The sequence below is a fragment of the Temnothorax americanus genome, unplaced genomic scaffold (genome assembly GCF_048541705.1).
Source record: "Temnothorax americanus isolate GAGA-0224 unplaced genomic scaffold, ASM4854170v1 Scaffold31, whole genome shotgun sequence".
In the NCBI taxonomy this organism is placed as follows: Eukaryota; Metazoa; Arthropoda; class Insecta; order Hymenoptera; family Formicidae; genus Temnothorax; species Temnothorax americanus.
This window is the reverse complement of record NW_027509453.1, coordinates 1,898,744-1,913,852: the sequence shown is the minus strand read 5'-3', so window position 1 is coordinate 1,913,852 and position 15,109 is coordinate 1,898,744. Positions and strand designations below refer to the sequence as shown.

The 15,109-nt window shown below is 41.8% G+C and overlaps 2 protein-coding genes and 1 long non-coding RNA gene across 10 annotated transcripts in view; 2 read left to right on the top strand and 1 right to left on the bottom strand.

Moving 5' to 3' along the window:
- Window positions 1–15,109, top strand: part of LOC143901042 (uncharacterized) — a 258,202-nt gene that overhangs the window by 44,148 nt on the left and 198,945 nt on the right. The gene's annotated exons all lie outside the window — the stretch shown is intronic.
- Dati (zinc finger protein datilografo) overlaps window positions 1–15,109 on the bottom strand; it is an 83,231-nt gene that overhangs the window by 29,194 nt on the left and 38,928 nt on the right. The window lies entirely within an intron of this gene.
- Window positions 499–1,761, top strand: LOC143901035 (uncharacterized). The gene is made up of 2 exons (XM_077412972.1): window positions 499–721; window positions 888–1,761. The coding sequence occupies exons 1-2, from the start codon at window positions 628–630 to the stop codon at window positions 1,439–1,441; spliced, it is 648 nt and encodes a 215-aa protein (XP_077269098.1). The 5' UTR covers window positions 499–627; the 3' UTR covers window positions 1,442–1,761.

Sequence of the window (15,109 nt, the reverse complement as noted above, 5' to 3'; positions counted from 1 at the left end):
GAGATGTTATTTATTGCACGGTCTCAGGAAAATTTCTGTTTGCTTCAAATTATGAATATTTAAGCGCCCCGCCCGTGTAATAATGATAAAATAACGTAGCCTCTCGATCGTTTAATCGCCTCGATCGATCAGCATTCGAGAGGCAGAATGCCTTCAGCTGCCGCTGCGTTTTTATTGCGTTTTTTTTTCTCCTCTCCACGGCTCCGCCGTTCGTCTCGAGTGGACTCGATTCTAATTCCCACAAGCGATTGGCTCAATTTAACTTTTATTAATATCGACATTCTTCCCCAATCCTTTTTACCCCGGGCACTTGTTCCTTCTGCTCTCTCGTTCTACCTCTTTACTTCTCTCTTTTTTCTCTCTCGCCTACCTCTTCCTCTTACTCTCAGTCGTTCCACGGGATTCATCTTTTATTCAATCGCGTGATTCATCGGAGAATTTCATCGTCTTCGATTTAATAAAAATAACTCTAGCGAGCAAAAAGCGTTTTTCACTGGATAGCACTGAGTGCGCACCGAAAACTCGTTGAGTTCAGATGGCACTGTCCGAGTGCACTGAAAGTGCGAATTTCTTGCGCTTCCAGCTAAACATCTCAGTGCAGTTCTGTGCATATTTGTCGCTCTGAATATGGAAAGCTTTATCATTAATTTTAAGGTCAATGATGACCTATTAAACTTAACTCTCGATCCAAGCGAACAAGAGTTATATGATAAGTTAAAAAGTAAGTATATATATACATATATAATCTGATTTTAGTTTTTGAGGTTATTCCAGGATAGATGGTCAAAAAAATGTTGATGAAAATTGCATTTCACGAAAACAATGCAGAGTAATTTCTTTTCTTTGTACAGTTTACATTACTAATATGCAAATTTTATGATATTTAGATCACTGGAGCGATGCAGCCACGTCATTTATACTCGATAAATACGAAACATACTTGTCCGATATTGGTCCAATGAAAAAGTTCAAAACGAAAAAACTGATGTGGACTCAGATATCTGCAGACATGATGAAAATGTTAAACATTTCAAAAACTTCATTACAAATTGAAAATCGATTTAAAACAGTTTTGAAGAGAAAGAAAAAAGCAGTGGAGAATAATTGTAAATCAGGTAGTTCTAGAGAAGAGGTACCTTTTGAAGAAGAATTGCGGAAGATTGCACATTCAGATGACAGCATTGAACCGGAGGTCTTACGAAGTGCTAAAATTGTGAAATATCCCAAATTAAATAATGCACCTGAAATTTCTGAAAAAATGTGCAAGACTGATTTCGCTAAGTATGCCATCGATGGCTCGCCGAAGGCAAAAAAATGTAAACGAACTAATGAAGAAATAAGGATAGAATTGTTTGAAAAAAAAGAAGCTGCAAAGGAAAAGCGACATAAGGAGAAATTGGACCTAATTCGAGAGTTGTTTGCCAAAGAGAATACAGAGTAATAAAAAGTAACAAATTGTTGCCAAAGAAAAAAACCAAAATAGCAATAAATATAATATAAAGCTGTTAACTATATATATATATATATATATATATATATATATATATATATATAACTACTGTTACTTATTAAAGTTTATTCATGGTCGAAAAGATCGCAAGTGATCAAGAAAGATTATATCTCATTTATGTTGTTTATAAAGATACACACATATATTAGGATATATATAATAACTATAATAACTATACAAATAATAAAACAACTTTCTATTCTATCTATATATAACGCTACATTTATATAAGTCTACGCGTAGACTTACGAAATAATAATTGATACTTTAATAGATAACATATAAAATATTAAAGTATTAAAATATTGCAAAAGCATTATTTTAAAAAAGAAAAAATAAATAATATTTTTCTCGCTTCAATTAATAACAAATTATTAAGAACAGTTATGTGTTGTGAAAAAAATATATTGGTAATAGTTTTGTATTTAAAGTTTCTTTTAAGTCTTTTATTGAAATTTTTGAAATTACTTTTAGCAACACAATTCGCAAATAAAATATCTTTTGAGAAAAGAGAGAAAAATTGATTATAGATAGAATAGAAAGTTTCTATCGATTAACTGAACTTAATAAGTAACAAGTAACTAAAGTTTCTATGTGTTAATGCAAGATGTACGCTTTTATTAATAATTTTGTTTGTTTTTTACATTATACGTTATATTATACGTTTCAATATACTTATATATTTGTTTTTTAGTTTAAACGAAATGATTCGTCATACTGTGATACTAAAGCGTACTATTGTGATTATATTTCTTAACGTATAATTGCTGAATGTATAAGTTTTGATTTCTTCAATACACACAATTATATAATAACGATACAAAAAGTACTTTTGTTTACAGACGATAAATAAACATACTATATGTAATTTAATTGTTATATCGAGTTATTTATTTCATGGAAAAAGTACATTTACTAATTGATTTCTTTTCATTTCTCCTAATCTACGCAGTAGAGCTTCTTGCTCTCCACCACCTTCATAATGAGGTTCTTCATTGTCTAATACAATATCAACATCAAAAGTAAAGTTGTCATCATTGTCAATGCATAAGTTGTGCAAGACGCAACAAGAAACTATGAATTTAGATATTTTATCAATGCTGTGAAAATCTAATTCAGTAAGTTGCCGAAAACGACCTTTTAAAAGTCCAAATGCATTCTCGATCAGTACTCGTGTTGCACAAAACTTCTTATTAAATTGTTTCTGTTTATCGGACAGATTTCCATAATCCCTATAGGGAATCATTAGCCATTCCCTTATAGGGTATGCCGCATCTCCCAATATATGAAATTTCCCTTCACAAATTTTTTGTAAATTATCATTGATGTCCGATAACTTTAAAACTCGGGAATCATGGATCTTTCCTGGAATCCCAGTGAAGACATCAATGAATCTTTTTCGAGCATCACATATACCCTGTAATGTAATTGCAGGAATATCGTGCCTATTATATATATATATGAAATGAGTGTAGTGGAGGAAAGACACTTTTGTATAGGTGTTTTCGCACGAGGTGGAAGGCGTTGCTGCATTTGTGTTAACTTATTTATGATAAGAATCCACTTTTCCGCGTATAAGTACATTTTGTATTCATGCAAATTTTGTTCTATGCTTCGCTAGAATACACGATGCGAATAAATTAATGATCACTTATTATTCCCAAATAATTAATTAAAATATACGACTTGAAGCATTTGTATATACATAAGAAACCGCTGGACATCCTTTCCGATGTCACCGATGTTACAAGCCGGTGTATTAATACGTTTTTAATTACCACAGGAAACATACGGTCTCGGCGGTCTCGGCTTTTTCACGAGTGACTATAAGTCCTTTTTTTTACGTTACACAGACATGTCGAAACAAAGTATTCTTTTACGTGGGGAAAATATTTAATTATGCAACAAGGATGGTCTCGTTTAAGAAGAAAAAAAAAGAACGTTAGAAAAGGCGCTATTGCATGGAATTTTTATGAAGGGACACTTGGTTTTTCCCTCCTTCGCCCGAGACCGTATGTTTTCTGTCGCGCTACAATTAAAAACGTATTAATATACCGGTTATAACAATAGCGGTATCGGGGGGAAGCCTAGTGGTTTCTTATTGTCGGCGCTTAATTGCGGGTTGAAACATTTATTTGTAGAATGATGAGCTCGCCCACGTGTACGCTCGCACATACGTAATATTCGCCTTTTTTGTGCGCTTGACGTTACCGGAAGCAGCGACGGTAGGAACAAACGCGGCGAGAAGGGTTACAAAGTGAGCACACCTCTCTCCTTCTCCCGTTCATAAAAGGGAAATAATGATATAGAACGCACGGCCGGTCATTCGTTTCCACGAAAACAGTCAGTTTTCCCGCACTATTACTTATGCGATAAACGTCGCGCTAACGCCGAGCACGATAATAAAAAATAAAAAAATAAAAATAAAAGGACATTGCGGTAACACATACATAGCATTGGTATTTCAAGCGTGCAATTGGCATTCATTTTTTTCTACCTCGTTTGTCATTTAATCGACCGTGTCATTAACTATAAAGGTGTTAATCCGGTAAATGCGCAATAACATGTGATTTATACAATGATCTCTCGTTAATCAATTTTTGTTAATTATTAAGTTTCCGCTAATTTGCTAAATAAAAGCGACAACACGATTGATGATTAGTGACGCATTCCGAAAGATAGATGAGTCTCTCGGTATAGCTTTCGCGAGTCGAAAGCAACGCGTTTTTTTTTAATAATTAAATAACTCCTCATTTTAATATAATAGCTTGCCATCGTGTAATAATTCGCGTGGTCTCGCGTGTGGATCTACGAAGAGTTATGATTAAATTTAAAATCTCGCGTGCGAAACGAAAGGACAAGAGATGGAACAAACGTGCGGGGAGAGGGAAGAGGGATCGCTCGAGGTTGCCTTGTCGAAGGGTCTAGCCCCCAACTCTTTGAAACCCCCTTTGTCGACTGCAGGAATTACGAATTATAAAGAACTTTTGATGAATCGATGCACTTCGGCAAGTATTCATTCCGACATTCGATATTGAACTTCTCTCTCAAATTTTATAAACCCTATCCTCATACGCAATGGGACAAAGACGTTACAATAATACTACATACGGTTATTGATTACGAAAAGCTATAATTTTTTACTAATAAGAGTACAATACAAGTTACGATTTGAAAAACAATTAATCACGCATTTTTTTCTTAATATCTCGCGCTTTAACATTTCGAAACGTTGTCTGGCTTGGACAACCATAGGTAAAATATAATATTTGTTGCCACGTTGTATTTTTGGGCGAGCTATAAATTCTATCCGTCATTTCGGGGCCCGGACAATTTCAATTTTATTCCATTAAAAATCGTGATCATTGTTGCACGAACGAATTTATCGCGCCAGACATTCTACACGAATTTCAACATTTAATTTTGACGTACGGTTACTACCCTTGAGCTCACTCTCCCTCCCTTTCTCTCTGTTCGCTCGGTTTGCCTGCCTCTCTTTTTTCTCTCTCTCTCTCTCTGCCAACACCCTGCTCCAATCCTCTTTCGCTCTCTCTCTCTCCCTCTCCCTCTTTTCTCTCATATCGTCGCTCTACCTCTAGCGTTGGCGCAAATCATTTTCGGAATATCAAACACCTCTGACAGAACGTCCAATGATTTCCCACCCCGTTCGCCCTTTCGCCGCATAGCGACCCTTTGACGCCGGCCGCGCCTGATGCGACTCTTTTCGCGAGATCTCGCGCGTTCGTCGGCCGCCGCCGGCCGTTTACGACATTTCCAGTGCATTTTTTTTCCGCGGCGCCGATACATCTCGCCGCACCACTCGTCAAAATCACCGGGCACGCGAAAGTAGGTAGAAAGCCCGACAAAAGCTCGCACGTGGTTGGACGTGTGAGCACGAAAGAGCCCGTGGAATCGCCACCTCCCTCCTTCCCACCTTTCCGCCACCTCGGTATGACCGCTGGTGTGTGCTGATCGTCCCGCACACCCGTGCGCCCCGGGTCTCGTACCGGGTGAATGTTATATGCCGGGTGGATAGCCACCCACCCCCTCGCGCTCGGCCATCCCCTTAGCAGCCCTCGGCCCGGCACAGCCCTACCGTTCTGCCGCGCGCGCGGCCCACTACACGTCCACGGCAGAAAATTAATGTCCCCTGCAATCCATGTATAATGCATTCGCATTTCGTTCAACGAACAAATGAACGCACCGCTAGAAAATTTACGTCCCATCTCGCTCACGACCGAGCGTCTTTTCTCTTGTTTCGACCTCTCCCTCTTTCTCTCCTCCCTCTCTCTCTCTCTCTCCCTCGTTTTCTTTCTATCTCTCTCCCACATTCCAATCTCTCTATCTCTCTCCATCCATCCCTCGCATGGGAATTCGCGAGCGGAAACGCGCCGGCCCTGACCAACTCGCGGCCGCGCTCGCTCATTCTCCCTTCCGGCCGCGCGTTTCCATCTCCCGCACCCCTCCTCTCTTCCTGTTCCCCGGTCCCCTCGTCCCGTACTCCCGGCGTCATCGAAATTCCGGCTGGAAATCATTAAATTGCACGCACTCACACGCACGTGCGTCGTTCGCACTGATGGCTGCTCTCCTGGCGAGGCCCCTTCACCTCGAACCTCCTGCTCTTTCGCTCTTGCGACCTTCTATGACACTCGTCGAACTATCCACACGAGTGATACCTCGAATTTTGGCGTGTACCCGGGTGAGGGGTGCCAAATTTGGCGAATACGCACTGTTTCCCGTGAAAAATTGACGATGACAGCGATGACGATGGTGCGCGAGAGGCAGAGAACGAATTTTCGCAATTATCGAGAGCGATGCAATATTTCGTACCACCCCCTATTCTCCAACATGTGAGACAAAAACGACCCGTTTGGTAGTATTGAAAAGTTGAGCAAAAACATTAGAATAGAATAGATATAAAGTTGCGAATAGAGATTCAATTCGTAAAGAAATGATTGTAGATATCGATACTTGTACAGATATCGTAAAGGTTCGAAGACCGTATCAAACTCGAACTATACGCCTAGTTACATTGTTATCAAGAATAGTGAATGAAACTATTTCACTTATCAGTGTATTTCAACTGATTTTCGTTTGATCAACGTATCTTTCGAAGTAGCACACTTTGCGTTAAGATATAGATATGACGTTCGAAGTTCGAACGATATTCTCTCTGCTCTTTGCTAAGCACTTTTTTATGTACATGCGTAATAAAATAGATACATAATTAAGCTTCAAAGAATATCGGATAATATATATAAATAACGTAGCAGAGTTTGCATTATCTTTACAATTAAGTCAAAATAATGATTAATGATGACGATTCTAACAGTTATATTACATAAGAAAAACGCATAAGAGTTTAACACTTAAATGCTAAACAATAATAAAATCAGGCGATTACGTGACGAGAGCGGTGTGAACTTTGTACTTTGCGTCTTTCGGGGTCACGTCGATCGCGTTATTCAGGCGGGAAAATGATATAAGATTCGTGCACGTTTAGGTGCAAAGTGGCCGTTAAAAAATTTAAGTTTCTCATGTACGGCGCGGATTGCATTAACCTTGGTCCGACGGGAAAGTATTTTCGGAAAAGGCGGTCTGTAGCCCGCCTCGGTTCGTTGCTATAATTAAAGCGCGCTTATCCGCGCTGCTCTCGCTAAAGCGAGAGTCGAAAAGCGATTAAACTTCAAATTTAGCCTAAAAGTACGACGGTAATGTGACAGCCTCCATTAATTTTCTTACATGTCCGGGAATCGTTGACGCTTTCTTCGAGTCGATGGAGGAAGCGGTTGTTCGCGAAGATATAAAAAGATTTCCGTTTTGCGACAAAGACGATCGTCGGATGTACGAGGTATGATTCGGGATCTCTATCGCGTGCATATTAAATTAGTTGCGCAAATTTGTCAATTCGTGCTAGTAAACGTCACTCGGGCGAGTTCGCGCCGCAACAAAAATAGAGAATTAATTATTTAGACGAGTTATGGGCGCACCGCGTTTATTGGTCTACATTAATTACGGTTTCGCTAGCCCGGCTAGTGCGAGACCCGAACAATTGAGTCGTTGTGTTTTGATAATTATTCCCGTGACAGTCATTAATAATCAAGCGTGCTATATAGCCGTATATAATTAACTGCTATACCGGAACCGCCTTTTGTTTTCCCCCGACAGCACCTTCGATATCCCTGAACAAATTCTTTCATTTTTGGAAAACTCCGACGAGATGTGTTGTGCCCATTTTCAAGAGATTTAGCTACAGTGCGCGAACAAAGAAATCTTGAGAGAGGTAAAGATTATTATTATATCAATTAAAAGTTTATTGAATGAAAGAGAGAGACGTTAAAAAGTTTTACAAGTTTATCGCATAAAAGATATATTATTATAGGATTAGGAAAGAGAGCAGGAACTCCCTATCAATTATAATCTGAAAATAAGCTGCTATCTTCACAGAGGTGTTAAAATGCGGTAAGCGGTTAAATGACTGTTTCAGCCCTTTGATGTTAATTCGTTTGTCGAAAACTGTCACCGAGAGGTGTGTCCGTTCCGTGGAAAATTGGCGCGTGGGGTGGTCAGCGTCGGACAGATGAAATTACTTTCCGCGATGAGAATCATTATCGGGAGGTGCCATCAGATTTATCGAAAGAAGAGCGCGGGAGCATTATCGTGGACGCGCCTGGAAATTTATAGGGTCCGGAGTCCGGAATTACCATGAAACCGGCGTTAGTGCCACGTTCGGCATAGCGTATATTGCGCTAGGAGAACACGTTACCGGGCACATAGAATTCGAATGAGAGCGAGAGAGTGTGTGAGAGAGAGAGAACAGGAGAGAACGAGAGCGAGAGAGGAAGAGGGAGAGTATGCATCCCTTTCCCGAGCAATGCAGCCGAGCGTTTCACGCATGCATGGAAATCATTAAAATAAAATGGCCGATAACAAATGACTGTTGCAAAGAGGGGAGCCCTCCCGGTTGGCGGCCATCTTGGTTCACGTGACCGTCATCCGGGCAACCACGGGCACGCCACGCCCCTTTAATGATTTCTACCCCCTGGCGAATGTGCTGTACGTACGTACGTGCGAAATTTCTCCCGTGTATGTGTGTGTGTTTGTTCAGGGATACGTTGGTGTGTGAGTATATCCCCCGCGTACGCGGGGTACAGTCATCATCAGTAGTCTAGGCCCTAGGCGAAATCACCCTAGTACAGCCTCTTCCAAACTCGCCGTCGGCGATTGTTCTCGAAAATGCATTTCGGGATTGAACGCCCGGTTTTACCATGGTGTAAAGAAAGTAAGGTGTGCTATTACGCAGGTTTTTGAACAGCCAATCAAATTTTGTTCCAGCGGCCGCCATTTTGTAGTGGCAAATTAAATTGACATATCACACTCATTTTTATACAATTTGCATAAAAGGATAATTTTTATATTTAAAATGGATGCATAATTTATAACAATAAGATGCATAATTAAAACAATTAAAAAGAATACTTACAGATAATAAAAGAATAATCACATGTATTTTACGTACAAAGATTAGTACATTTAAAAGCATGCGAAAAATAAAGTATTACCTTGATTCAAAATTAATTCTAAGCATTCTGTTGGAATTGCATCTGTCCTTAGTTTTCTGGCCTTTTTGGGCGTGTGTCCTGCTCCCAGAACAGATTGCATCCATGAAGCCTCTTTGTATGCATTTGCATGAAAATAAAGCGAACAGATACGAGCTACACATATGTGTACAAAATATTTATTATTTTTATTTATTTATTTATTATAGTATTTTAACAAATACATCAAAATAGAAAGTGTTTGTTTAACATACCATTTTTTACATTAATATTTTCATTTCCGCAGATAACTTTCCATTGCTCACTCATTACTGGATCTGCAGGAAATCTAAAAAATCTGAGATTTTCAGATCTCTTTTTCCCCGTATAACTTCGGCAACTTTTTACTGCACATGAAGGCATGTTAATATACTTTTTACTCGCGTAATTGCCGGGTACTGCAGCACAGACGTCTAAAATTAAGGTTAAGTGTCTTTCAACGTAAACATACGAATTTAAAAATGGAGGCGGTTGGTACAATGCGCAGAACGATACGAAAACGCGTCCTCGGTATGAGCACACCTTACTTTCTTTACACCATGGGTTTTACGTTGTATTCGTTGAAGAAAGTGGCTGTGTGTACAGTACTCGTAGCACGATGAATTATGCACTTGAGAAGTGTACGATGATCCAGTTGGATTCGTTTCCAGTCAGTTTAATTAGTTGCCTGGTAGTAACGGCGTCGCGCGAAGCCGGCAAGAGTCATGCGGTGTCATGCGAGCATCGTCAAACGAATTCGCAGACGCCGGGACCGGTAGTACGATTACGATTTCGGTTTAGATTTCGATGCGATGCACGAAAATTCGTGCGGCACTGCCATTTTTCCATATTCGTATCGTTCAAGGTTGAATTCAGCCGAGTCGTACGGCCGATACTGCATGGCTTCCTGGTTTTTGTTGGATCGCGAAATAATCGTAGAGATCATTCTCGCGTGTCTGCCGGCGCTCGAAATAAGCGAAACCCGAAATAAGCGAGATTACACTGGGATTCAATTCCGTTTCTAGACAATGCCAGGGTAACGATACGCCTGGGATGACGTCGTCGGCGGTGCCGTTGCATTTTGCAACTCGTCGTCACCGCCGACGACGTCGTGCGGGCTCAGCGCCCGAAAGTTCAAGGTTCGCGTATACACACAGCCATCAGCCGAGTCGAAGTGAATTTTCGAGTCGATAGCAGGCGGGCGAGCAAGCTCGGAGAATCTAGTCTCGGCTCGGCGGCGGATACTCCGTTTGATGATGCGGGTAAGGCACGCGGGCAAGCGTTCGGGAATCGCGGCCGGGCACAGCAAAGGGCGGTAATAGTTGATCAATAATTCCGTAACTTGGTTAGGCGCGCGTTTATTTTGCCGAATGCGACCTATTCGCTCGGCCGAACGTCAGCCGGCGTATTAAGCGGCCATGAAAGTTTTATGAGGCAAAGATTACTGCCGAGTCTCCACTTTGTCCCACGTGTCGTTATTACGCTTCCGCCGCGCTTCGTCCCCGCGTTCCATGGCATTGCAGCATTGGTTTCGTCGCGTTTTTCCCTCCCGGGAAACGAACTCTCTTTCGTAATGTCACTGAACGCCACGATCAGTTATCATTTGATGCCGCATAGAGATTGCGCGATTTACAAGGAATAAATCTGCAATTCTCTTAGCAAAATGCCGAAAATAGAATTAAAATAATTTAAGAGATTGCACATCGATCTCTCATTGTCCGATATTAATTGCTATACGTGTGTAGTATAGGTGACTAGAAAAATGTATTAAATTCATTATGAAGCCTCGAGGCAGCGAATTTATTATAATCTGACGAATTTAATCCTCTCACGACGAAGAGGTCGTTATCGCGTGGATTCGAGTATTCGCGAGCAAGGTCGTTCAACGCTTGAAGCTGCACCACGATTCTTCCTACAACTACGATGATGCCAACGAACTTCCTGTTGTTGTCGGTTAGTCTGGTCGTGTGCGGGTGGAACATTATTCGGGCATATGGTAGTCCCTTCTCTCTCTCCATCTTTCTTTCGCTCTCTCTCCCACGCTCTCGCCCTCCTATCCTCTCGGAGCGGTTCACCTGCCTTGCCCGAAACTCTTTACCTCTTATTTTTTTATTTCCTTTTTTTTTTTTGACCGATGCCTCCGCTTTTTCGGGCCATCCACGGGGAACATCGGGGTTACCGACCCGGTTCAGGCTCGTAACCTTTCCTCGTCGTTGTGGCACGCTTATCCACGCATCGAGGCCGATGAACCCTTTTTTTCTGCGATCGGTTACGACCCCGTAAATCGATCGACCGACACGTGGAATAATCGGAACCGCGATACGGAAATACGATGAGAGACCCTCTTGATTTCGTCCGCGACTTCATTGCGAGTTCGGTGTGAAATTATAGTTCCATTATTACACCGTTAGTCGCCGAGGTTATTGAGTTCAAGAATCAGCGTTCAACGAAAGGAGATTCGTATCCTGTCGGTAGATTTAGGGGAACTCGAAGGTTAAGGTTGGAATTGAGAGATCGCCAGGTACCGCTTTCGCTTTTATACTTCCGCAGACAAAAAACTCATCGAGCAGAATATACTTCGCCGACAACTTTTCTTCTTCGCCGTTGCCGCCGCGTGACGAGCTCTAATTTCGGGCCGGCCCGTAATTTTTCTCGCGGGCTCAGCCGAGCATAATTTATTCCCGATGCCTGATGAGACCTATTGTCGCCGAGACGATGTTGGCGCTTGCTCGCTCGCTCTCGGCGGCGAAGGGGGTTGAAAACGAGTCGAGTCGAGCGGGGAGGGCCCGCGGAAACGAGGGGTTGAAGTGGTCGCCGCGCTCCTAGTCAAGGAGAGAGGAAAAAAGGAGGACGAATTATATAAGACACCGGAAGAGGAGCACAACACGCGGCGCCTGCTTCCTCCATCCGCATCCGTCCGAGAATGGTTAACGATCGTTTCTGGATGCAGGACAAGATCATCGTCCCTTTCCCCTAACGACAATCTCTCGTCGCTTAACAGGCATTTCGTCGAGACCTTTTTTTCCTTGTTTTTTTCTCTTTCTTTCTCTCTTTCTCGTCGTGGAGCGACGAACCTCGAGTCATTAGGCAGACCAGGGTAAAAAGGGGTAAAAATTAATGTCTCAGAACGAACGCTCAGCCTGTCGAGTGGCCAGAGCTAAGTCCTGATGGCCCTCGTGTCTTTACGATTTTTCATCGCGAGCCATTTGTTCGTAAGACCCTGTAGAAGGCTATACTCTCTCTCTCTCTCTCTCTCTCTCTCTCTCTCTCTCTCTCTCTCTTTTTCTCTCTCTCTCTCTCTCCACCCCAAGTTACCAGTTGAACGACCTTTGATTCCTCGATGAGATTGACGCACAACTGAATTAATAACGAGCTACCATTCCAAACGGTTCTAATTATAGATAAAATTCGATTCGAAAGTGAAAAATTTGCCGACATATAAGATCATCTTGTTTTCAGAACGCAATACCTCGAATAGAACGGGAACGATAGAGTTGCGACGCGTTGTGAAATGAATGTTTGCGAGAAAGCGAGCTCAGTTGGGGCTTAAGGTAGTCGTCTCGTCAAGGCATGTATTAGATAAAGTTTTCGATTTCGGATTTTATATCAAATTATATGATCAGCTTTGCAGTCGATTTTTTCTGTGGCTCCTTACCGACTATTTACTCTAGAAAATCGATCTCGAAAATCACAAATTTTGCATTACTTCATACAGACGGCCAGAAAAAGAAGGCTCTATCACGGTTTCAATCACATATTTTCGCATTTTTCGATTAGATGAAGTGAGAAAAAACATTGCTTTTTGTACATTAGATTTCGAAATAAAATATATAATTTACCGGAGATTTCGCTGCTAATTTTTTAGTTTATTTTAGTGAAAATGCGGTAATCGAGCAGACATTTTTTGGTCGAGGTGAGGTTGGGAAGACTTGGCAACGCCGCTGGCTAATCACTGTAGTTGCAGGTTATGCATGGGGCTCGTCTTTCTTAGCCGACGTGGATAGTGGATTGACACCCCTGTCATGCGTTTTGAAACCCTTTCTCAGTAATTGTCAAAATTCAATCGAAAAGTATTTTTCTCACTTGTCTTTCTCGACGACTCGCATGATCAGCCGATCAAAACGGAGTCAAATGAAAAAAATCACATAATTTGGAAAAAGTAACATACTTTGTCACGTATGAAATTTTACACCATACGTCATAAAATTATTTTTCCCTTAGCAAAAATTGCCTGAAATATATTTCTGAACGTAAAAACCTACAAACAGTCACATGACTAGCACGTAGCGAGACGCCTACCTTAAGCTCGCACATCGTCGAAATCGTCCACGCGCCTTCAAGCCTGTCGCACACGGCGAGTATGTTTCACGTAGGTATACTTAGAGCCTGTGTAACGCGGACACGTATCGTACAGCGCACACAACGCCGAGCCCCGAAGTTTCCGACGTAAGACGGCGGAGATCCGCCGCGTTCTCGTATGCCGTATGGCGCGTTATATCTCCCACACATGCCGTGTAGAAAGTTTACTAGATGGAAATCTATATCTTATTTTACGGCCGACCGTGCTCAATATTCTTGACCCGCCGGCCTCGAGAGCGGCCGATATAAATGGTCCGCGTAAATCTTTCCAGTCCGAGGCTTGGCATTGCCGAGTATAGCGGCGCCGATAAAGAGATGCATCTCTTCTTCGCGGAGATGGAAAATATTATCGACGCTGATATTATAGTGAATCTTCGATGCGCCTTAACGGCTTTGGATTAATTATATTCCCAAGACAAGGAAGATACGTATAACAATAATGATATTTCATTGTTTAGATGAAATAATTAATATTATATCGTTGAAATTCAACAGATCTAACAGTTTTGTTTTATTCAACTCCTTTCGATATTGTGATAAATAAATCAGTCCTCCGTAAAGACTAAATCTAAGTCGCATAAAGATCTCAGACGAAGTGATTAATATTACTAAGTTATTAATAAAATCTCAGTAAGATACATCGTTAGTGCAATTATGCACAGATTCATGTTTTGCAGTCGTAATGTTTTCGCGATAATCGCGGTGCTGCACACATCAGCGGTATCTATTTGTTCCACTTAAAGATGCATTTTTATTCCGGACTGTCAGCGCGGACGGTTCTCATTTTGTATACGGCTTTCATTTCTCTTTATTGGATTATTGGACGGCCGATGCGATAGCACGCGAGACGCGTCATCGGTAATCGGAGTAATTGCAGATGCAAAATAAATATACGTCGTCGCGCTGGCGGTGTGGATTACCTATCTCGTGTATGCGCGCGCGCTACTAATAACTATATCGATAACGCGGATGAAAAGGAAAAAGGAAAAAAAGGATGAAAAGAGAGAAGCGTCAGCGTTCCGCCAGCATCGTGGCATTTGTCGGCGCGAAGTTATTGCATTCGAGGCTGAGGAGCATTAAGTATCCTCCTTAACCCACTGACCGGTTCTCCGCGGCGCGTTAAAACGTGATAGCGCTCACGGCGCGCCGCGAGCGCTCGAAGATCGTATCTGATTTTGCGCAAAAAGTCCGGCTTTCGTGCCAGATTAGAAAGTTAATCTACATTTCGTTAGGTGTAACACCGTTCACCGCGGCGCGGCGTGTAAGTGTAATTACACACGGCGCATATATCGCGAGACAAATACGACGGGAGGGCTGGGTTTGCAGCCGCCGCGAGTCCCCGTTTGCGATACATGTTCGAAATTCGGCTCTCTGCTCAATCCCCTCGCGGCGCGGCGGTGCAGCCATATGGCGACGCGACTTTTACGCTCCGAATAAAAATATCGCGGATATTGTTATTCACGGGCGCTTATTGGTAACGAATAACATCCATTAGCGAGCACTTGGAGAGAAATTCAATTACGATAAATAAATAACCGCGAAATATTATTTCGGTGCATTCGACATCTATTTATATGTACATTTTTCGAACAGCGCTCTGCGTTAATGAAAATGACGAGATTTCGAAAACGAAGTTTCCTGTGGAATAATTAATCTGCGCCGG

What these genes read in the sequence shown, in the direction of transcription:
- LOC143901035 (XM_077412972.1), top strand. Translation starts at nt 628, where the DNA reads ATGGAAAGCTTTATCATTAATTTTAAGGTCAATGATGACCTATTAAAC. An exon ending in GTTATATGATAAGTTAAAAA is followed by an intron (nt 722 to 887) that starts GTAAGTATATAT and finishes TATGATATTTAG; the next exon opens with ATCACTGGAGCGATGCAGCC.